This window comes from Osmerus mordax, chromosome 26, assembly GCF_038355195.1.
Source record: "Osmerus mordax isolate fOsmMor3 chromosome 26, fOsmMor3.pri, whole genome shotgun sequence".
NCBI classification, from domain to species: Eukaryota; Metazoa; Chordata; class Actinopteri; order Osmeriformes; family Osmeridae; genus Osmerus; species Osmerus mordax.
Genome location: NC_090075.1, coordinates 996,490 through 1,019,301, shown reverse-complemented (window position 1 = coordinate 1,019,301; position 22,812 = coordinate 996,490). Strand labels below are relative to the sequence as shown.

Below are 22,812 nucleotides of genomic sequence, written 5' to 3'. Positions count from 1 at the left end.
CTCTGTTGTTATCAGCAACCTGGTGCAGTTTATGACCTCCGGGCCGGTCGTTGCCATGGAGCTGATGGGGGACGAGGCGGTGGCAGGGTGGAGGAGGCTGCTGGGGCCCACGGACGCCGGCGTGGCGAGGAGCGAGGCGGCGGGGAGCGTGCGAGCTCAGTACGGGACGGACGGCACAAGGAATGCCGGCCACGGCTCTGACTCCCTGGCCTCCGCCGCCCGGGTACACACACACACACGGGGTCTCCTGAACAGGAGTCTGCAACACACATAAGACATGACACCCACATGACGCCTGTAGGACATGGAGAATATACTGCATGTATGTTTGTCTTACAGCATTCCTACTTAAATGTCGTAAATATACGTATTCCTACTTGTTTCTGATGTTGTTGTTTCTGATGTTGTTGTTTCTGTTGTTGTTGTTGTGTGCAGGAGCTGGAGTTCTTCTTCCCCTCCACGGCAGGGTGTGGTCCCTCCAACACCGCCAGCTACACAGACTCCACCTGCTGCATCATCAAACCTCACGCCATATCAGAAGGTCAGGACCCTCCACCTCCCCTGCCTCACTGTCCCCCCTGACCCCACCTCCCTCCCCTCCACCCTCCCATGTCCAGGCTAGGCCTCTCTCCTCTCCTCCCCCCTGACCCCTCCACCCTCCCATGTCCAGGCTAGGCCTCTCTCCTCTCCTCCCCCCGGACCCCTCCACCCTCCCATGTCCAGGCTAGGCCTCTCTCCTCTCCTCCCCCCTGCACTCCTCCGTCTTAGTAAATAGGTGTTTCTACTGGGATCCTTGTATTTACCGAACTGTAACCAGATTAGCGCAGGTTTAGTTCTGTGTGTGTGTTACAGTCTGAGCTAAGCTTGTTGTGTGCTGCAGGCCAGAGAGGCCTGGTGTTGTTGAAAACCCGCTGCTAAACCCTGGTGGTTATGTAAGCTGCCTCTCTCCCTTGACTGTGTTAGACTGGGATGGGTTTGCGTCACACACAAAGCCAGCTCATATTGTAACCAACCTTCCCAAATCCCTGTTCTGATCCCTGCTTGTGGAGAATGCCTCCGGTGCACTGACCTGGGAAATGTGAGGCTGGGGCAGGGGCTGAGGCTGAGGCTGGGGCAGGGGCTGAGGCTGGGGCAGGGGCTGGGGCTGGGGCAGGGGCTGGGCTCGCAAAGAAACTTTGTCCAGATCCTCATGGGCTGTAAGCTTAGTCTAAACCACAGTACATTTAGTCATTTAGCAGACGCTATTATCCAGCATTTAGCAGACGCTATTATACAGTAGACAGGGACTAGCTCAACTGTTGGCCTAGTCTGTACTAGTTCAGACCCGGACTATACATTGATGAGCTGTGTGTGTCTACTAAATTAGACCTGGGCTAGAAGTTTAAGAGCTGTAAGCCTAGTTTACACTATACTTTGACTAGTTCTAGTTCCCCAATCAGCAAACCTGCAGGTCTGTTGCTAAGGGAACCTTCTGATTTTTGCTGTCAGGAGAGTTGCATGTTACCATCAGCTTAGCAACTTGCCAACAACAATTAGAGGCCCGCTGGACTTTCCTCTGAAGAGAGCGGTTTCTTTCTCTCCTCCTACACACACACACACACACACACACACACAAACAAGCACACTGAAATCATTCCACCTTCCCACAAAAGCCCAGCCGCTGAGCTGTCCAGATAAAGCTCTGCCTTTGATAGCCTTTTAATTCCCACAAGATGGGAGTCCAGATGACATTTAGATTCTGTTAGAGTCCTGGTGGGTTCGTAACCCTTCCTAACATGGTCCTCTGGCAGGCAGACAGTCTGGAAGCCATTAAAGAGATGAAACCTCCCATCCAGGTTACGCTACTGAGGCACCCTCTCTGGGTCTTAGAAGCCTAGGGGAGGGAGGTGTTGGTGTGGAGGGGTTAGTGTGGAGGGGTTAGTGTGGAGGGGTTAGTGTGGAGGGGTTAGTGTGGAGGGTTAGTGTGGAGGGGTTAGTGTGGAGGGGTTAGTGTGGAGGGGTTAGTGTGGAGGGTTAGTGTGGAGGGGTTAGTGTGGAGGGGTTAGTGTGGAGGGGTTAGTGTGGAGGGGTTAGTGTGGAAGGAGGGGTTAGTGTGGAGGGAGGGGTTAGTGTGGAGGGAGGGGTTAGTGTGGAGGGAGGGGTTAGTGTGGAGGGGTTAGTGTGGAGGGAGGGGTTAGTGTGGAGGGAGGGGTTAGTGTGGAGGGGTTAGTGTGGAAGGAGGGGTTAGTGTGGAGGGGTTAGTGTGGAGGGGTTAGTGTGGAGGGGTTAGTGTGGAGGGAGGGGGTGTGGAAGGAGAAGCAGCCTTTAAGAAGGTTTGTCAGAACTGGGTCTGATGATGTCCTTCATACCTCCAGAGCTACAGAGCATTCTGGAAAACAGAGAAGGGGGGGGGAGGGGGTAATCTATGGAGTGGCTATTTATTGTGTCAGCGGATGAGACGGAGATAGAATTGTTCTTTCACCTGCAGCTTACCCCTCCCCCTCCCCCCTCCGTGACCTCTCTGCAGGGGGGCTGTGTCTCGGGGTCACACCTGGGCAGAGCAAACCGGCAACGCCAAACTGCCCCGTCACCAGGAGCAACCAAACTGCCCTGTCACCAGGAGCAACCAAACTGCCCCGTCACCAGGAGCAACCAAACTGCCCCGTCACCAGGAGCAACCACACTCCTGTCACACACAGCCTTGGCTCGCTTTGCCGTGATTGTATCCTGAAGGCCAATGAAAAGGTGTCTAGCTCCGCCTGTCTGGAGCCGGCGGCCAATGGGGGAGGAGTCGTGACTGGAAAATTGCGCGCAGTCATGACTGGAATAGAGAAACATGTGTTGCTAGGCAGCCAGGATCTCCTAGCAACAGTGCCAGCTGTGGAGATGTGATATGGCTGTCCCAGGCAGGCACTGTGGTGTCTGCAGAGCTCAGGACGCCACACCGGAACACACATGTTCACCCAGGTGTGACCAGACAGGGGGCTGGGGTGTGTGTGTGTGTGCGTACACACATACAGTAACTACATACATGCATATATATATATAGTGCTGAAAAACATATATACAAAGTATGTAGGCCTATATGATTTTGTATGTGTATATATACACAGTATATATATATATGAGTGGAGCCTTGCTGCTGAGCCATACGCCTGCTGTGTGTCTCTCCTGCTGTGTCTCTCCTGCTGTGTCTCTCAGCACGGACGCAGAGCATCTGGATTCATTGTGATTCTCAGACAGTGTTTCCGTGTCTGTCGTCCAGCTTCCTGGCATCTGGTCTGACTGGAACCTTGACTGTGTTCATTTTACATTTAGTCATTTAGCAGACGCTCTTATCCAGAGCGACTTACAGTAAGTACAGGGAAATTCCCCCCGAGGCAAGTAGGGTGAAGTGCCTTGCCCAAGGACACAACGCCATTTTTCACAACCGGGAATCGAACCAGCAACCTTCTGATTTCTAACCCAATTCCCTAACCGCTCAGCCACCTGACTCCCATGTTCAGGGGCACAGTCTGCTCTCCAGACCAGCTATTAGGAAGATCATCTCTCTGTTGTCCTCTGGGAGGGATCCTAATGTAGCCTGGCACAGCCCCCCTCCACGGACACTTTAGTGAATGATGTAGTCGTGTAAACGGTTTTCAGCAGCATTCAAACCACGTTAGAAGACGGGGTTCAGGATGTCAGAGACGTGAGATCACGCTACACACAGAAGATGGTGTCCTTGTAGGTTTGGAGAGACTCACATTACACACAGAAGATGGTGTCCTGGTAGGTTTGGAGAGACTCACATTACACACAGAAGATGGTGTCCTGGTAGGTTTGGAGAGAGACTGCTGTAATTGGGTTTGTAGAAGTGAACTGTCTCCAGGCGGTGTGATTAAGCTGGCAGTGTTGCCCTGCTGCTGGTCCTACTCTCCCTCTCCTGCCTCCCAGAGGCCTCTCCCTCGCCTGCCTCTAGCCTCCCTTCCTGGCGAGACCAGGAGGCTAGTCTCTAACGAGGCCAGGAGGCTAGTCTCTAACGAGACCAGGAGGCTAGTCTCTAACGAGGCCAGGAGGCTAGTCTCTAACGAGGCCAGGAGGCTAGTCTCTAACGAAGCCAGGAGGCTAGTCTCTAACGAGGCCAGGAGGCTAGTCTCTAACGAGGCCAGGAGGCTAGTCTCTAACGAGGCCAGGAGGCTAGTCTCTAACGAGGCCAGGAGGCTAGTCTCTAACGAAGCCAGGAGGCTAGTCTCTAACGAGGCCAGGAGGCTAGTCTCTAACGAGGCCAGGAGGCTAGTCTCTAACGAAGCCAGGAGGCTAGTCTCTAACGAGGCCAGGAGGCTAGTCTCTAACGAGGCCAGGAGGCTAGTCTCTAACGAAGCCAGGGGGACTTGCAGGTGTCACCTTGGTTACGGAGATTGTGGGTTGACAGGGAAGCCTTCTTTGCTTCTTGCTGATAATGATGATGATGATGATGATAATAATGAGGATGATGATAATAATGAGGATGATGATAATAATGATGATGATGATGATGATGAGGATGATGATGAAGATGATGATGTCCGTCCACAGGTCAGACAGGGAGGATTCTCAACGCCATCTCAACTGCTGGCTTCCCGATCTCTGCCCTGCAGATGGTGAGAGTTCATCACATCACAGTACATCACATGAACATGACAGTATATCACATGAACACGACAGTACATCACATGAACACGACAGTACATCACATGAACATGACAGTACATCACATGAATACGACAGTACATCACATGAACATGACAGTACATCACATGAACACGACAGTACATCACATGAACATGACAGTACATCACATGAACATGACAGTATATCACATGAACACGACAGTACATCACATGAACATCACAGTACAGTGGTTATTACCATGGACACTACTAGGGCCTGGTTATTACCATGGAGACCGCTGGGGCCTAGTTATTACCATGGAGACCGCTGGGGCCTTGGTTGTGGTGCTGCATGCTGATAACAAATGAACGTGTGTGTGTGTGTAGCGTTCAGTGTTCCTAATCAGAAAGGGACAGTCTTAGTAGGCAAGGTTGTAGTAGACACACAAACACACATCCTCTACAGATGTTCTCTACTTATCAAGGTCAACCAGCCCCCCCCCCCCCCCCCCTCCCCTCCCATCCCTTATCACACACACCCACACACACCCACACACACCCAGGCCTCAAGCAGGCATGGTCGGCCGTGTCTGTGCTGTGTGTTGATCTTGACTGACTGCTTCCTGGTTGTGTTCCTCAGTTCAGCATGGACCTGGCTAACGCAGAGGAGTTCTACGAGGTTTACAAGGGAGTGGTGACAGAGTACACTGTGAGTGCTGCTTCATCTAACTGCCCCCTGCTGCGCTGGGTCCTTCTACACAACTCTCCTTGGGATAGCACTCTCTGAAAGCGATAAGAAAAAGTGATTTTAGCATTCTAATAGTTATTTCCACTGTGAGACAACAGTGAGACAACACTTTTAGTCTGCCCCCACCCTTTCCCTCCACCCCTCCCCTCACAGGGGGAGATAAATGACTGCTCTTGCTCTGGGGGGGGGGGGGGGGTAGAGGGAGGGAGGGGGTGCTGGCAGCGTACGGGACCCTGTCTGTTGCCATGTCAACCAAACACATCACCATTTAGATAGCTCTGTTCAAGGAAGTCAATACAGTCCAGTTTCCCAGTACTTTCCTGGTCAGGGTATAGTAACAGCATAGTTACAGGATAGAACTGCAGTAGAATAACAGCAGAGTTACAGTAGAATAACCGGGTATAGCAACAGTGCCTCTGATGTCATCAACATGGTCGTGTCGTGGGGAGATGATGAGCGATCGGTCCTGTCACCTGACTGGTGTGTGTGTGGGGGGGGGGTCGACAGAGACGTGGAGATTAATTGAGTGTCAGAGAGAGGTAGAGAGAGAGAGAGAGACACCTGTCTGGCTGGGTAGAGAGAGAGAGGGGGAGAGAGACACCTAGCTGGCTGGGTAGAGAGATAGAGGGGGAGAGAGAGACCTGTCTGGCTGGGTAGAGAGAGAGAGAGAGAGAGGGGGGGGAGAGACACCTGGCTGGCTGGGTAGAAAGGGGAAGAGAGACACCTGTCTGGCTGGGTAGAGAGAGAGAGGGCGAGAGAGACACCTGGCTGGCTGGGTAGAGAGAGAGACAGAGGGGGAGAGAGAGAACTGTCTGGCTGGGGTTAGAGAAAAAGAGAGAGAGAGAATGTTGTGTATCTGGGGAAATTGTGGTGCTTCCACACGGCCGTCCTGTTGCCATGGTTTCCCCTCTCCCTACCTGTGATTAGCTCGCTCATAACGTGCCTGGTCTTAAAGAGGAAGTGTGACCCCCCCCCTCCCCCTCCCCCCCCCCCCCCCCCCCCCACACACACACACACACAGATGCATGATTTTATACTGTATGTGAGGTTGTTGCAATGGCTTAAATGCATACAGGTACACATGGGTTCACATGCACACATACATGCACACATACATGCATAGAGACATATTCATACATTCAGTCCTACCAGGCACTCTTTTGTGTCTTTTGGATGTTTGGACTTTTGTGTATTCATGGTGACACTGTGTGCGTGTGTGTGTGCGCGCCCCTTTAGAGCATGGTGGCTGAGCTGTGTTCTGGACCCTGCATGGCCCTGGAGATCCAAGCAGCAAGCTCACCCCAAACCTTCAGAGACTTCTGTGGGCCGGCCGACCCGGTGAGTCCACAAACGGTGTTGATGATGATGGTGATGATTATGATGATGTTGGTGTTGCTGTGAGCCAGGAGGACAGGGCTGGTCCTGTGAGCCAGGAGGACAGGGCTGGTCCTGTGAGCCAGGAGGACAGGGCTGGTTCTGTGAGCCAGGAGGACAGGGCTGGTCCTGTGAGCCAGGAGGACAGGGCTGGTTCTGTGAGCCAGGAGGACAGGGCTGGTTCTCTGAGCCAGGAGGACAGGGCTGGTTCTCTGAGCCAGGAGGACAGGGCTGGTTCTCTGAGCCAGGAGGACAGGGCTGGTTCTGTGAGCCAGGAGGACAGGGCTGGTTCTGTGAGCCAGGAAGACAGGGCTGGTTCTCTGAGCCAGGAGGACAGGGCTGGTCCTGTGAGCCAGGAGGACAGGGCTGGTTCTGTGAGCCAGGAAGACAGGGCTGGTTCTGTGAGCCAGGAGGACAGGGCTGGTTCTGTGAGCCAGGAGGACAGGGCTGGTCCTGTGAGCCAGGAGGACAGGGCTGGTTCTGTGAGCCAGGAAGACAGGGCTGGTTCTGTGAGCCAGGAGGACAGGGCTGGTTCTGTGAGCCAGGAGGACAGGGCTGGTTCTCTCAGCCAGGAGGACAGGGCTGGTTCTGTGAGCCAGGAGGACAGGGCTGGTTCTCTTCGTCCTCGTCAGAGAACATCCCTCGCCAGAGCCCTGTGTTCACCCCCTCTCCTTGGGAACGGGGGATTTTCCCAGGCAGGGTCTTAGAGCTGGTTTACTCTGGGTGGTTTAGGTGTAAGGTGGGAGGTTTAGGGTTAAATACCGTGTCAGTGTTCATGTCTGTGGGCCATTGGAAACCCATTTGTGTGAAGCAGCGTGCAGGCTATGCAGAAGTAAATGTGATTTAATTTAGCCATTAAATCATTAGCTATGCTTAGTCATTAGCCATGCTACCTCATATCACTTAAATTTTTTAGGCATTCACCCTCCCCCTGCACACACACACACACACAGAGTGCCTGGTACAGTAACCCCGCCCCCTCGACCACACAGCGCGCCACAAGCTTAACTGCCACACGGTTTCCTAGGTGACAGACTAACATCTGCTCTTAAAATGGTAGCTGAGCGCTCCCCAGCTGAACCTGATTTCAGAGAGAGCTGTGCAGGCTGGTCTCTCCCCTGGGCTCTGAGCTCTCCACACCTCAGGGCTGCTTCACTTCACTGACTCTTCCACTTGTGTACTCTCTCTTATCTCTATCTCTCCCTCTGTCTTTCTCTCTCGTCTGCAACATGAGAGCTAGAGATTACCGCCCCATTATGCTTGATGTTAGTCCCAGTCAGTTTCTCCTTATCTGTCTCAGGGATATGTGAAGCCACAGCCTAATGTGTAGTCTACCCTCTGAGGAGCATTATGTGTGGCATTTTGATTGTGTTTGAAATTTGTGTTTATGAAATGTGTGTTTGTGTTCCTGTACTTGTGTGTTCCTGGATGTTATCGGGGCTGCAGGTCTGTGCGTGTGTGATGTGAAATCTAATTATGCTAGTCCAGGCACTGCTCCCCATGAGAACTAGACTGTCAGCCTGGACACTGTTCTCCTGCAGGGCTAGTCTCCTCTCTCCCTCCCTGTTCTCCTGCAGGGCTAGTCTCCTCTCTCCCTCCCTGTTCTCCTGCAGGGCTAGCCTCCTCTCTCCCTCCCTGTTCTCCTGCAGGGCTAGTCTCCTCTCTCCCTCCCTGTTCTCCTGCAGGGCTAGTCTCCTCTCTCCCTCCCTGTTCTCCTGCAGGGCTAGTCTCCTCTCTCCCTCCCTGTTCTCCTGCAGGGCTAGTCTCCTCTCTCCCTCCCTGTTCTCCTGCAGGGCTAGTCTCCTCTCTCCCTCCCTGTTCTCCTGCAGGGCTAGCCTCCTCTCTCCCTCCCTGTTCTCCTGCAGGGCTAGTCTCCTCTCTCCCTCCCTGTTCTCCTGCAGGGCTAGTCTCCTCTCTCCCTCCCTGTTCTCCTGCAGGGCTAGCCTCCTCTCTCCCTCCCTGTTCCCCTGCAGGGCTAGTCTCCTCTCTCCCTCCCTGTTCTCCTGCAGGGCTAGCCTCCTCTCTCCCTCCCTGTTCTCCTGCAGGGCTAGTCTCCTCTCTCCCTCCCTGTTCTCCTGCAGGGCTAGTCTCCTCTCTCCCTCCCTGTTCTCCTGCAGGGCTAGCCTCCTCTCTCCCTCCCTGTTCTCCTGCAGGGCTAGCCACCTCTTGTTGAGTACGTTCTGGCCTCTGATTGGCCGTGTGTAGGGGAAGGTGGCGTGATGTTTGGGAATGTTTCTCCAGGACTGTGTTGACATTTGGTCTTCATCAGCATTGGCTCACCTACATCCTGGTTTCATCCTCGCGGTATAGACCTGTGTTTATCTTTCATTTCAGCTGCCCCTCCATCACCCCTCCATCCCCTTTCTAAACCCTTTAACACCTACCATTACAAACATCTGCTTTACTGGTCCCGGCAGAGAACAGATAGATGTGATAAGAACCAAACCAGCTCAACAGTTAGAAATGACGCAGCCATCGCATCAGTTGAAGCAAAAACAGACTGAATTCATCGTCCGTCGCTGGCCCTCTTCCTGATAGGATCCTGATTGGCCCAGCCCTGGGATGAGGTTACGCTGATGATGTCATTTGTCGGCCAGGAGGATGACAAGGGTCCCTGGGGCGCTCCATGCCAATCTGGTCGGCATGGAGACCAGTAAGTGATGCAATAGGAGAGGGCCTGGTCTGTGAGGAGGAGGGAGAGGGAGGTCACAGTGACCTTAGTGAGACCATTATGCTCGCTAAGTGAAGCTGGACTACAGAGATCCTATCCTACGAGAAGAGCTTCCAGTGAACCACTGCCCCTCTCTCCTGGTGATGCCCTCTGAAGCCAGAGAGAAGCCTGTTCTTTCTCCTGAAAACCTGTGCAGACAGTTCACACTGTGTTATCAGGCCTCTGGACGTTCTGTGGCAGCCAGTGGACCAGACAGGGGCCGTAGCTGGTCTCCTCTCCCAGGCTGGCCAGACGAACACCAGAAATCCTCCGCACCACAGCAGCTCGGTTCACAGTTGCGTTATTGATTATTTTGGTCTGGCTTGTCCCATGTGAAGGCTGATCTTTAAATAGCGTGGTGTGAGGAGTTAGACACGTGCCGCCTGAGCTGACCTGTCACACAGAGCTGGACTGCTGTCCCCCTCCTCACCCAGGGGACTCACCCAGGGCCCTGGTGTCCCCCTCCTCACCCAGCCCCCTGCTGTCCCCCTCCTCACCCAGGGCCCTGGTGTCCCCCTCCTCACCCAGCCCCCTGCTGTCCCCCTCCTCACCCAGGCCCCTGGTGTCCCCCTCCTCACCCAGCCCCCTGCTGTCCCCCTCCTCACCCAGGCCCCTGGTGTCCCCCTCCTCACCCAGGGCCCTGGTGTCCCCCTCCTCACCCAGCCCCCTGCTGTCCCCCTCCTCACCCAGGCCCCTGGTTTCCCCCTCCTCACCCAGCCCCCTGCTGTCCCCCTCCTCACCCAGCCCCCTGGTGTCCCCCTCCTCACCCAGCCCCCTGCTGTCCCCCTCCTCACCCAGGCCCCTGGTGTCCCCCTCCTCACCCAGCCCCCTGCTGTCCCCCTCCTCACCCAGGGGACTCACCCAGGGCCCTGGTGTCCCCCTCCTCAGCCAGGGCCCTGGTGTCCCCCTCCTCAGCCAGGGCCCTGGTGTCCCCCTCCTCACCCAGGGCCCTGGTGTCCCCCTCCTCAGCCAGGCCCCTGGTGTCCCCCTCCTCACCCAGGGGACTCACCCAGGGCCCTGGTGTCCCCCTCCTCAGCCAGCCTTCTGGTGTCCCCCTCCTCACCCAGGGCCCTGGTGTCCCCCTCCTCACCCAGGGCCCTGGTGTCCCCCTCCTCACCCAGCCCCCTGGTGTCCCCCTCCTCAGCCAGGCCCCTGGTGTCCCCCTCCTCACCCAGGACCCTGGTGTCCCCCTCCTCACCCAGCCCCCTGGTGTCCCCCTCCTCAGCCAGGCCCCTGGTGTCTCCCTCCTCACCCAGGCCCCTGGTGTCCCCCTCCTCAGCCAGGCCCCTGGTGTCCCCCTCCTCACCCAGGACCCTGGTGTCCCCCTCCTCACCCAGGCCCCTGGTGTCCCCTTCCTCACCCAGCCCCCTGCTGTCCCCCTTCTCAGCCAGGGGACTCACCCAGGGCCGGGCTGTGTCACGGGGCCTGCCTTGTCTCCCAGTCTCATGATGCATCCTGATAGCTGAACAACAGTCCTACTGTTACACTCCATGACCATAGGCTGCCTGCCCTCTGTCTCTATATCTCTCTCTCCCTGTCTCTCTCTCTGTCTATATATCTCTATGTATGTCTGTCTCTCTATCTCTCTCTCTCAATTCAATTAGCTTCTTTGGTATGAATGCTCAGGCTAAACAATGTTCAATAAACAGAGCAGTTCACAGTGAGGGACGATACATCAGAACTTAATCATCATCGATCATAAAACCATTATAATGCCAAGTAACAGCTAATGTGTATTTATAATCATCTATCAATGTTCTATTTCCAGTGCCTCTCTCTCTGTGTGTCCTTGGGAGGGGAGAGATGGGGAGGGGAGGGGTGGGGTTGCCATGGCACTAGGCTCTCAGGAGTGCAGCCCTGCCCTGGGCTCTGATCCCTGCTTGGTGAGCCTGTTACCTCAGGATCTGTCACTCTGATGGCTCCAGTCAGGCCAGGGTACCTCAAACTCCTGCAAGCAAAGCTCTTGATTAACAGAGCTCGATAGACAAATGTTGTTATTATTATCAGTAGTACTAGTAGTACTATGGTTATCATAGTTAAATTTCACCAGCAAACAGGGCCTGTTTGTGGCTAAATGGAGCCACTCTTGAGGCAACCTTGAACCCCAACAACATCGTCATCGTTCTAAATGTGAACAGAAGAGCGAGCGCGCCGCGGGGCTCATTAAAATAAAATTAAGCTCTTGCACCGCAGCTCACTTGTGGGTAACTAATGCAATTACCGAGAGCCGGCTCTGGCCGGGAATTCTTTCAACACCGGGCAAATCTCCCCTTTAATTTTCCTCTCTCTCGCTGTGGTTGCATCGCGCGGTAGCCTACGACACAACAACGCGCCTTGTCAAGGTCGGTGTACTGTACAGACGAGCTGGTTACACACTCTGAATGTTTACCTTCATTAGACACAGCCTTGGGCTCAGGTACCATCCTGCCCTGGAAACAGGCTCGTTGAAGGTTAGCTTTGATTACATTAGCAAGACAGATTAAGTCAAAGGATTTTGTCGCCGAGGAATTTCCGAAATTGATAGCGGATTATTGTCATTGTTTTAGCGTTTTTTCCCCAGCAGAAACATACTTTGTTTGTGTGGCGTGGATGTTTTCATGGGATTTGGGTTGTTTTGGGTTGTTGTTTTGATCGAGTTTAGAAATGAGTGACTGTGGGAGGCAGTTTATGACCTTGAACGCCCAGTTCCTCGTTCCAGTTTGGGCCCGTCGTAAAGCAGGAAGAATGCCGTTTCCCCCACAGACTTCTGTAACGGCGGCTTTCTCCTCAGACACAAACGTAGCTCTGAACTTTTGTGACTTTGGTGAAATGAGGGCACCACAAAACCTACCAAGAACTTTCCTTCATAGCTTTCTGTTAACAAACAAACAGCCTCTGAAGATTTGAGGGGGAGAAAGCGAGAGTGGAAACTCTCCCTTGCTTATTGTTTGGTACCGGTGAGAACAATTGTAAAGACTGGCATAAGTGGCTGTTACTCAACCAATAACAGTGTTTAACTGTAAGAGAAGCAGGGTCTCAGGGTGCTGTGTGGTCGCTCTGTCCTGCCAGCTACACCTGGGTGAAGGCTGGCGTGACGAACACAGGGCATTATGGGTAATGGGGACTGTGAGTATGTATGCCTAAACATGTTCCCACCGGATAACCACTTCATTATGTTTGCTGTTCTCGCACCTCTCCCTGTTTTACCCTTTCACCTTCTATCCCTCTCTTCTCCGCTAATGGTACTTTCTCTCTTTTTTTTTTCCTTTCTCTCTATCTCTCTTTCACACCTCTCTTTCTCTATCTCTCCTTTTTTTCTCTCTCTTTCCTCAGTTTTTTTTCTCTCCTTTCTCTCTTTCCCTCTCGTTCTTTCATCCTTCCTTCCTCTCTGTTCCCTATGTGCATGTGCCCCTCCCTGGTGTGGGGGTGGTGTCACACTTCCCCCTCAGCAGAGATGAGTGCAGGACAGCATGAGGACTGTGTCCATGGGGCATGTCAAAAATCCCCTTCTAGAGTCTGTTTCTGAGCAGAAGGTTGAATTAAACCAACACGTGACATGGCTGCTACTGGCCCTGCAGTCATCCTCGGAAACATCTGGACACAACAGCTCTGTATTTAAATTCTGCTTAAGGTTGATGAAGAAGAAAATGTCCCAATACCTTTTGTAACAGACTGATAGATAGGGTACAAATCTGTCTCTCTCTCCTGCTCGCTCTCTCTCTCTCTCTCTCTCTCTCTCTCTCTCTCTCTCTCTCTCTCTATTGCTCTCCCTCTCATGCTCTCTCTCTCTTGCTCTCTCTCTAATGCTCTCCCTCTCATGCTCTCTCTCTCTTGCTCTCTCTCTCATGCTCTCTCTCTCATGCTCTCCCTCTCATGCTCTCTCTCTCTTGCTCTCTCTCTCTCTCTTGCTCTCTCTCTTGCTCTCTCTCTCTCTCTCTCTCTCTCTCTTGCTCTCTCTCTCCCTCCTGCTCTCTCTCTCTCATGCTCTCCCTCCTGCTCTCTCTCTCATGCTCTCCCTCTCATGCGCTCTCTCTCTCATACTCCTTGTCTTGCTGCTGGCGTACTTGTGTGTTGTGTTGTGATATCCTCCGCATGATGACATGTGTGGAATGGAGAGCAGTGTGTTGGAGTCTGAAAGGCATGTGTTGCCCCCAGCCCTGCGCCGCTCTCAGCCCTGCGCCGCTCTCAGCCCTGCGCCGCTCTCAGCCCTGCTCCGCTCTCAGCCCTGCGCCGCTCTCAGCCCTGCGCCGCTCTCCTCTAGAAACCCAGCACTCCCGCCTCATCAACGGAAACACAGCGCTCATCTCGTCCCTGTGACGTCAGCAGCGCTCGCTTGACTTTACTATTCCCACCTGTTGCTACGGAGGAAACCCCGTCACAATAGACCCCTTTGTACATGCGAACGAACATGCATCACACTGTACCACGTCAAACTGACTTTCCTGATTCCCGTTCTTGTCCCTTCAACAGGAGATCGCGAGGCACCTGCGGCCGACCACACTGAGAGCTCTCTTCGGCAAAAACAAGGTCCAGAACGCCGTCCACTGTACCGACCTCCCTGAGGATGGGGTGTTGGAGGTAGGTGACACGGAGCTTGCTCCTCACAGCAGCTAGACCGCAGATGCAGCTGCACATGGCCTGCTATGCGTCCGCCTGGCCGCTGGTTTGCAGCGGTCAAGATAACAACATACACAGTGTGTATTGAGAGATACAGACTTCTGTAGATCTAGTGTAACTGTTCATGTAACTGGTTTGTCATGAACGTGTTGAATTGAACAAACATGAACACTGATCTATACCCAGCAGTACCACTGATCTATACCCTCTACCACTGAGCTTTACCCTCTGAGCTATACCCTCTCCCAGGGGCTGTGGTTCTGGCTGATGGCTGCCTGGTTCTCCAGCACACCTGGATCCCAGCCTGGCACAGACCCAGTCCCATGACTGGTCAGTGGGCCAGCGCTCGCTCAGATCCCACCGAGGTCTGGAGGCAGGAGAAGAATGGCAGGACTCTTTGAAACAAAAGCATTGTTTGGAAGAGAGTGGGCCTGGTCGTGTGACGTCACAGTGCAGGAAAGCTCCTGATCTGCAGAGTCCAGCAGACAAACAGGCCCTTGTTAATCATTAGCCTGTGACTGGCTGAGCTTCCACATTCCCAAGCCAGGTTCTTAGTGGAACTTTAGGTCCTGCGAGCAGGGGACTCTGTCTCTCTTTGTCTCTCTTTCATTCTCTCTCTCTCTGTGTCTCATTCTATTTCTCTCTCTCTCATCAACCATAACCTTGCCTCTGGCAGTCTGTTTGATAGTCAGAACACATTGTGGTGTGTAAAGGATCGCCATGTGACAGGCGAGGTGACTTATCAACGTGTAACCTATATAGGTTACACGTTCTATCCATCATCTGCCTGTCAGGAAGTGCTAAATGAATCTTCTTTATGTTTGTTCGTTTGCAGGTGCAGTATTTTTTCAAGATCATGGATGACTGAAGCTACGATTCCTGCCTGTCACGTAGTTCGGTTATGTATTCAAAGAAGAGACTTAAACACTGGCTCATTTTTCCATTTATTTGTTTTTCGGTCTTACCCAGATTAAATAAAATGACAAGAGCAGATGATCTCCTGGCAAGTGTTCTGATGTTTAACATTGAATTTAAGCACTTTTACACCAACAAAACGTCCTATTACACGGGGAACTGCATCGATTCTGATATTCCAACCTTTGACCAGAGACTTTGGTATTTGGTTCATACAGACACTTTTTCCTGCAAAAAAAAATAATTGTACAACTGCATAAATATAAAATTCTTCCACCATGAAAATGGCTAAAACATTCAATAGAAAGTTACACCACGTCATGTGATGTTTCCAGCAAAAAAATAGTTTTTTTTTTTCTTTGTTTGTTTTGTTTTCTTAAAAGCACTGAGTTGCCACTGTTGCCTCACAGCTCGACACTACAGAACACGAGGAAGTAGAAGCCATAAAACAGAAACGTCATCTAACTCCTGTCCCCACATCTAAGCTCAATCTAAAAGAAAGAGAGTTTCTCCTACAATCAACTTAGAAGACATAACAGAAATAGGAGAGGGATTCTATGGAGTGTAGGCATGTTCTCATACAGGAGCCAGCGTCCTGGGCATACGGGGCCAGTGTTTTCAGTTAGTAGGAATACAGGAACACATCCAAACGTGAACACACACCTCGCACACAGACACAAACTAGTACACACACACACATGCACACACACCTTGGACCACTAAAGCAGACAGACAGAAGACAACAGAATTAACATCTTGGCTTGGAAAGGACCGGTGTATGTGAGCACTGCACTGGACACTCCAAACAATATCTAGAAACCACACCAGGCAGAATAACACAGGGACAGGAACACTGCTGGCTACGTATCAGTAGTGGAATTGCAATTTACAGTAATAGATGAACACGTCCCATGGCTCAAGGAATATTTTCATTTACAGTAGAATAAATATTTAGCTATTGCTACTCTTCCTGTAATGTACATTCTAACTCTAGACAAATGCAGAAAAGCTAGTGTAAAGCACACAGATTAAGTGAAGGTCCCGTAGATTATGAAAGTTTGTTCCAAGACTAGTCATGTTTTTCTTTTCTTTTTGATTTTTTTTAAACGTTTTTTCATTTGAACTCTTTATTTCTCTAAATTAGTTGTTTTGAAATGGGTCAGAGTGTAGAGCTATGACGGTAGCTGAGGTCATGAAGTGATGGTGAGTTTAACGTCAAAACGTCCCTGGTAGCGATCCTTCTCGCTGTAGTCAATGTTCCCTCCGAAAGCTTTGCACTCAATACGCAGCTCCTTGTTGAGGGTGATGTTGGTAAACTGGATGGCCAGGAGGGGCTGGAGGTAGTTTGGGTGCAGCAGCTTGCCGTAGTAGGGGTAGTACTGCAGGGGGAATCCACCTCCCATCCCGATGTACTGGATCTCTCCGATCTTCCCTTCGTCCTCATCCCTCTGAAACACAGGGAGGCGTCAGGGTTAGGAACTATGCCAAGGAAGGCCTGGTCTCTGACTGTCACACTCGAGAAAGCATCCTACCCTGGGGCAGAGCTAGGGGATGACCCCGTTGTGACCCCTACCTTGTTAGTGCAGTAGATGGGGATCAAGTTGGGATGGAGTTTGATCTGGACCGGTAGTGGCAAGGTGCTACTGTTGGTCGGAGGCTGAAAGAAGTCATGAAATGCTGTTATTGACGTCACAGGGCGACCTGTTTTGGTGATAACCTGCACAAACACAGTCCTCGGAGAGCTCAGTCATGGCTGAGTATTTACATTGTATTTCTGCAGACTCACCTTTGGTCTGAAGTTGACGATCCTGTTGAGCTTGACGATCAGACACGGCTTCCCGCTTTGGAAGCCGAAGGTTGTGTCTTCCATCCCAGAGCATCCCTTCAGCCAGGTCCTCTTGAACCTGCAGGCCTTCCTGACCCCGTCTCCGCTCTCCAGCTCCCCACGATCCCTGTACGTGGCTGGCACCTCTGCACACAGCAGGAGAGGGGAGGGGTTAAACACACACCTGGACAGACAGTTTAACATGCAGCCTTGTGTTTGAAAACGGCTCCTCCAGAACAAGGACACGACGGGTTTCATTCTGAAGTTTAGTGGGCGAGGCTTGGGGGGTTATGTGTAGCAGGGTTCAGCTATGATCGACACGTCCCCAACATGGACACAAACTCTCAGCCACTTGGTACTGACCTCCGCAGTCTTCAAAGTTCATCTCGTTGGTCTGACTTTCGTCATCGTACTTCTCCAGGAACGCCGTCATGCTGTCCACGTACTTCTTATAAGTCGACGCGTCGTTTATGTTGAAGGATATTTCGGATTTTTCCGAGCGCGGGGTGTGTGTCAGACCTGTGAGGGAGAGAGTGCTCGTTCACAACCCTGTCTCAGTCCCTCACACAACCCTCCTCCAGTAATAATGGACATGTTCTATAATTTGTGAGTCTTCTCATTTCCATTAATAGATGAACATGTTGAAACAAGGAATATACTAATTTCCAGTAAGAAATTAACAGGTTCAACAATTTGAGGAATATTCAAATTTATAATAAATATTTGCTATGGCTTGTGTTGCAGTTTTCATTCTGGATTTATCCGGACAAAGGCTATGCCAGCATGCTAACCATGTTTGGCCGGATTAGTGAAAATCACGAAAATTCTCAACCCCGTTAAACAAGCAAGGACGAGGTTTGAATAAGCATCAGACAGTTTTCTAAACAGATTGACCCCAAATTCAAAGGAAATCTGCACAAAATAAGTAAATACAGCCAGCAGATATATATAAAAGACTTTCTATGTAATCACTAATTCACAAGATTCTCCTTGTTGATGATGATTCAAATACATGCATAACACCTCGGTTATCCACTCCATTAAAACCCTAACTAGCTAACTAGCGTTTTGAGGGTTTCAAACATGAGCTTTGAAAACTCCCTCTCAGTAATTTTCCACAGATCGTCTGTTCAAGGCCATGGGAGGGCGTGGCCTAAGCAGAGTGACGAACGAGGAAGAGAGAGAGAGGGAACATCACATTGTGTGAAATCCTGTAACTTCTTCGTGTTTTTTTATGGGTTTTTTTTTTTTTACCCAAAAACAGCCCTCTTTTATTCAGCACAGAATCATTCTACACCTTCTGACAACCACATTTTGAATTTCAGAATCTTGGATGGAAAACCCTCAAGAACAGGAGCATTTTTCAGTTTGATTCACTTTGCGCTCAAAGTCAGGGCTTGTGAAAGTGTGCTGGTGCCCCTACCCCCACTCTGACTCACGTGCCTCCCTCCCTCCCTCTCTCCCTTTCCCCCTCTCTCTCTTCTTTTCTCTCCCTCCCTCCCTCTCTCCCTTTCCCCCTCTCTCTCTTCTTTTCTCTCCCTCCCTCTCTCTCTCCCTTTCCCCCTCTCTCTCTCTTCTTTTCTCTCCCTCCCTCTCTCTCTCCCTTTCCCCCTCTCTCTCTCTTCTTTTCTCTCCCTCCCTCTCTCTCTCCCTTTCCCCCTCTCTCTCTTCTTTTCTCTCCCTCCCTCTCTCTCTCCCTTTCCCTCTCTCTCTCTCTTCTTTTCTCTCCCTCCCTCTCTCTCCCTTTCCCTCTCTCTCAATGGAAACTTTTAGCCCCAGAATGAGAGGCGGGATCAGGGTTCTTAAACCAAGCTGTCCTTGTCATTCTTTTATCAAGGCACCAATGGAAACTCACTTCAAGCCCACCACACTCCACACCTACTTATGTTGTTGCTTTACCGGGCCCTCTCTGTGATAGTCCACCTCTTAGCGAGGGGATATGGCCGGCAGGAAAACCGGCAGGCAAACTGCTCCTTGTGTGTGAGGCCAGTCATTTACAATGACTGCTAAAAATACCGCCAAGGCGACAGTGTGTGCTATGCAAACAGTGGCACAGTGCAGGGAGGCTGGGCACAGTGCAGGGAGGCTGGGCACAGTAAGGGAGGCTGGGCACAGTAAGGGAGGCTGGGCCGGGCAGGGAGGCTGGGCACAGGGCAGGGAGGCTGGGCACAGTGCAGGGAGGCTGGGCACAGTGCAGGGAGGCTGGGCCGGGCAGGGAGGCTGGGCACAGGGCAGGGAGGCTGGGCCGGGCAGGGATGCCTTGGCACCAAAGGAGCAACGCTTCTTCCAAACTCTCTCTGAGATTATGGAAGCCGTGCGAGCGAACACAAAAGGTTGCACTGTTTTGTTTCTTTACGTCTGCTTTCAGAAGATTACAGAAGAAGAAGAAAAAAATCTTCCCGAAAGAAAAAACAAGCTTAGGGAGGTTACCTAGCACATTCTATGAAAAGCAAATTATTGAGATTTTTATATGCATTGGTGTTTTTGTATGTTATATTGCATGCGTGTTAGCTGTGAAAGCTCCCAGGAGGAAAGCTGTCGTGAGGAGAGACAGGCATCGTTCCTGTGAGTGTGTTTCCCCCGGACACGGAAAAACACCCTCAGGCAGACAGGAACACTGAAGGACAAAATGGCTGCACCTCTCTGAGGTCACACACACACTTTAACAAGCCGCTCAGACGCCAGCTTGAGCAGGAACCATTCGACACACACACACACACCAACGGCTCTCCTGGTGACAAGAACATGAAAGCACCGGAGTCGTTATGGCTAGCTGCTAGCACACTAGCTGCATGTTCAAGGTCAAGACGCCTGGTTTAGGCTGGACTCTGGTGTAGTCTGTTCTGCTGGCTTGCTGGGGTCTGCACTCGTACACACCAACTAACACAGAACAAATGACCTGCGCACCGTATCACAGCATTGGCTTAGCATCATTCCTGGCGGTGATGAGGCGGTTCTGACTGGCCCGGGGGGGTGGGGGGGGGGGGTGGTCTTACCTGGAGGGGCCACGCGGTCCTGGTAGGTGGGTTTGTAATTGCTCAGGGTCAGGAGGAGGGCCTGGATGGTCCCAATGAAGATCCCTGCCAGGCATCCATAGAAGATCACGTAGAACAAGAGTATCTTTACTGTGGAACAGAGGAACAAGACCACTCGTTACAGAACGTGTCGACAGTGAGTTCACGCGTGAGTTTTTCGTGCTAATCGCTTCCTGCGACTGCTTGGATTCCACCCTTTAGTTTTGATGTTTTTTTGTCTTGTGTTGATGTGGTGTACAGTCCTACCGTCCTGTTGTCTGGGTGGTTACTGAGATAACAGAATGAAACCTTGAAACCAATGTCTTAGATTCTGTCCCACTATAGAAATGACTCATCAGATCAGTTGCTTACTGGCAGAAAAGTCATTTATTTACTCTGTGTACCGAAAATTTCAGATTCCGTAAGCTTGGTTCTGAAGATTCAGACAGCAGGGGACAATGTACGCAGCAACATCAAAACATCTGACACCAAATGTTCATCATTCATCCGTTTTTACTACGACACGTCTAAACCCTCTGCAGTTGTAAGCTTGCGCTAGAAGACTCGTTAACCTTTGCACCCGCGATCCACTGGGAACGCAGGTCTGAAGGCCGCGTCTGAGAAGCCCTGCTGGGTATTATTAGACGGTGCTTTCTGTGAAGAACACCGACTCCAAGGTTACTGAATGCTTACCAAACCCTGTCGCCTCTGAACTCTAGTAAACGCACACCCCGTCTGGATGCGCTGACAGACAGGGTCGTCTCTCCAGTCTGACTGGATGAGTCACTGTGTGTGTGAGCCCAGCGTTTCACCCCCTCCCCCTCCCCTCCCCAGCAACAGGTTTGACAAGCAAGAGCACATGTTGGTAACAACATGCTTACTACAGAGGATGGCCTTCCATCCTGTGTTTCCGTTCTGCTTTAGCCTATCATGAACGGCACAGTCTGATGTTTCATGAAAAACATCATGTTTACCCTCGACATAGTGATTAAATAATTGTGTGTGTGAGGTGCATTTGGCTATTCTGATCCTTAACCAAAATCACATTTGAGACAAAAACCGTAGTAAGATATCTGAATAAATTAAGTGGCATGACACTTGGGGTCTCTGTAAAGGTCGTCTAACACTGTTAAAATAAATTGGTCTCCAAATATACATTTTCATCCCAACCTGATTGTTAAATTTGTTCTCTCACACAAGGCCTGCTTTTGACAACCTCTCACCGCATCTCCTAGCCCCTCCCCCACATCACACCAGTCGGTCGTGTGTCGTGATGAGAACACAGACATGTTGTGGCACCCCTGAAGACGTAGCACGAGAGCGGTCTCTTCTGTCTACGGGCTGGGCATGTCATACGACACAGTCTCGTAGTGGCGCGCACCTTGACTTTCCGAACACGACTTAGTCGTGATTTAGCCCACCGACAGCAGAAAAAAAAGGTGTCGTCGAAACACAATTGTTTGAATCGTTATCGCTGAATGAATGTCTGAGTTGAACATTCAGGGGAACACAATCCTTCTTCTCACTCGGAGAACTTGAGATCGCGTTCCCTGTTTGACGACCATTATTGCACGTTTTCATGCCACAAGTGGTCCAATCGAGGATTTCTCGTACTTTGAATCTAATGGGCGTATATTTTGTTTGTCTGAATAACGTAAAATACCTGAATTCAAATGATTAAATCTGGCAATGGCTTGTGCAACACAAGTTTTAACACAACGGGAAGGGGCGGCAATATGACTTAACATGTGAGCCATGAGCGGATCTTCCTCTTCCTATTAACTCGAATGGGTTCGGATAAAAAGATTGGTTTCAAGATACAACTAAATAAACTGTTCGCATGACGGTAACAATGTAACGTTGGTGTAAGGAAAAAGTCTCGTTGTGACAACTAGAGTAGCCTACCGCTCATGGATAAATCAATACTCATTGTTAGCTTCATTTACATTAGATTGCCGGAGCTCCCGGCTTCAAAACTAATGTGAAAACAGGAAGACTACCTTGACTAACCTTGGGAACGGCGTGTTTTTTATTCCCTGTGTAAATAAAGGATCGACCTAGGCTACTGTGAAGCCTCAAGTATGTGATTATTTAAGATTGATTGGACACGGTTGTTCCTCCACTGTAAACGGGTAGACTCATTGAAAGCTAGCCTACAGGCTCGTCTTGGCTGATCCGTGTCTGTGCCTTCAGCGCTCCAGTGCAACCGGTGACAAAAATAAAGATGAGCAATATCTCGTGTTATTATATATTCAAACTGTTGGACGTCACCATGGAATGCCAATTTTGTCCTTCAAAATGACCTCTTGAAATGACGCCCACACTGACTGCTCTCCCTTTGAGCGAATGACCTGATTAACGTCAATACTTGACTAAAAGAACGTTATTAGCCTACTACTACTATTAGCAAACAGCAAAGGAAAGTAGACAATAATACAGCAATATCAAATACGTGAGTTTTATAACGTGTCTAATATGCTATAACTAACTGATCCACATCAACTTTAACATTAGACTGTTTAGTTGGAAATGTATTTAGTGGGCTAATTTCATTTGAATCTTTTCTGTGTGGATCCATTTTCCATTGAAAAAGGAAAGTCACGACGCAGCAGCTACAAGTCGGCTCAAACAGGTGCTCGTGTTTTTCAATGAGGAAATGGACGGGTCATCCATGCGCTTTTACGCGATCGAAGTCCAAAAATAAGCTACAAAGGACATCGTATTCCAACCCTGTCACATTATCTGGCAACTCGTCGATAAAAAATATTTTAAAAGGGGCTGCCTACTTACACCAACTGATCCCAGTGCGTCCAAGAAATTCCCTTTTCTCTGAATTCCACACAAAGCTTCTCCATCCACCGTCTCCATCTTTATTTGCCGACATATTCTTCCTTTCAATTTCCCTTTTCAATTAATTTACTTGTATGGTCCTAGGTACACCGATTACGGTCCCTCTACAGAAATTGTAAAAAGGACAGTTTTGTACCCGGCACTCACTATTGTACCACTCACAATTTATC

General features: G+C 50.9%; 2 protein-coding genes across 2 annotated transcripts in view; one reads left to right on the top strand and one right to left on the bottom strand.

Annotated features, from left to right (window-relative positions):
* nme7 (NME/NM23 family member 7) overlaps positions 1 to 14,996 on the top strand; it is a 22,246-nt gene extending 7,250 nt beyond the window's left edge. The window contains exons 6-12 of the mRNA XM_067229587.1: positions 16 to 223; positions 436 to 541; positions 4,537 to 4,601; positions 5,251 to 5,319; positions 6,595 to 6,696; positions 13,892 to 13,999; positions 14,874 to 14,996. Of these exons, the coding sequence (XP_067085688.1) occupies positions 16 to 223; positions 436 to 541; positions 4,537 to 4,601; positions 5,251 to 5,319; positions 6,595 to 6,696; positions 13,892 to 13,999; positions 14,874 to 14,906 (691 nt within the window). The 3' untranslated portion in view covers positions 14,907 to 14,996. The remainder of the gene's footprint in view (positions 1 to 15; positions 224 to 435; positions 542 to 4,536; positions 4,602 to 5,250; positions 5,320 to 6,594; positions 6,697 to 13,891; positions 14,000 to 14,873) is intronic.
* atp1b1a (ATPase Na+/K+ transporting subunit beta 1a) lies at positions 14,970 to 22,812 on the bottom strand. Its single transcript, XM_067229588.1, has 6 exons — positions 22,583 to 22,812; positions 19,775 to 19,903; positions 17,142 to 17,297; positions 16,740 to 16,924; positions 16,527 to 16,610; positions 14,970 to 16,401 (listed from the first exon to the last, which is right to left on the bottom strand). Exons 1-6 carry the CDS (start codon positions 22,674 to 22,676, stop codon positions 16,144 to 16,146), a joined length of 906 nt encoding a protein of 301 aa, XP_067085689.1. The 5' UTR covers positions 22,677 to 22,812; the 3' UTR covers positions 14,970 to 16,143.

Bases quoted from the DNA above. Each gene is read 5' to 3' on its own strand.
- atp1b1a (XM_067229588.1), bottom strand. From the start codon at position 22,676: ATGTCGGCAAATAAAGATGGAGACGGTGGATGGAGAAGCTTTGTGTGG. The intron at 16,611-16,739 runs GTGAGTCTGCAG...GACTTCTTTCAG, and splicing joins TCGTCAACTTCAGACCAAAG to CCTCCGACCAACAGTAGCAC. The intron at 16,402-16,526 runs GTAGGGGTCACA...CCTGTGTTTCAG, and splicing joins CCATCTACTGCACTAACAAG to AGGGATGAGGACGAAGGGAA.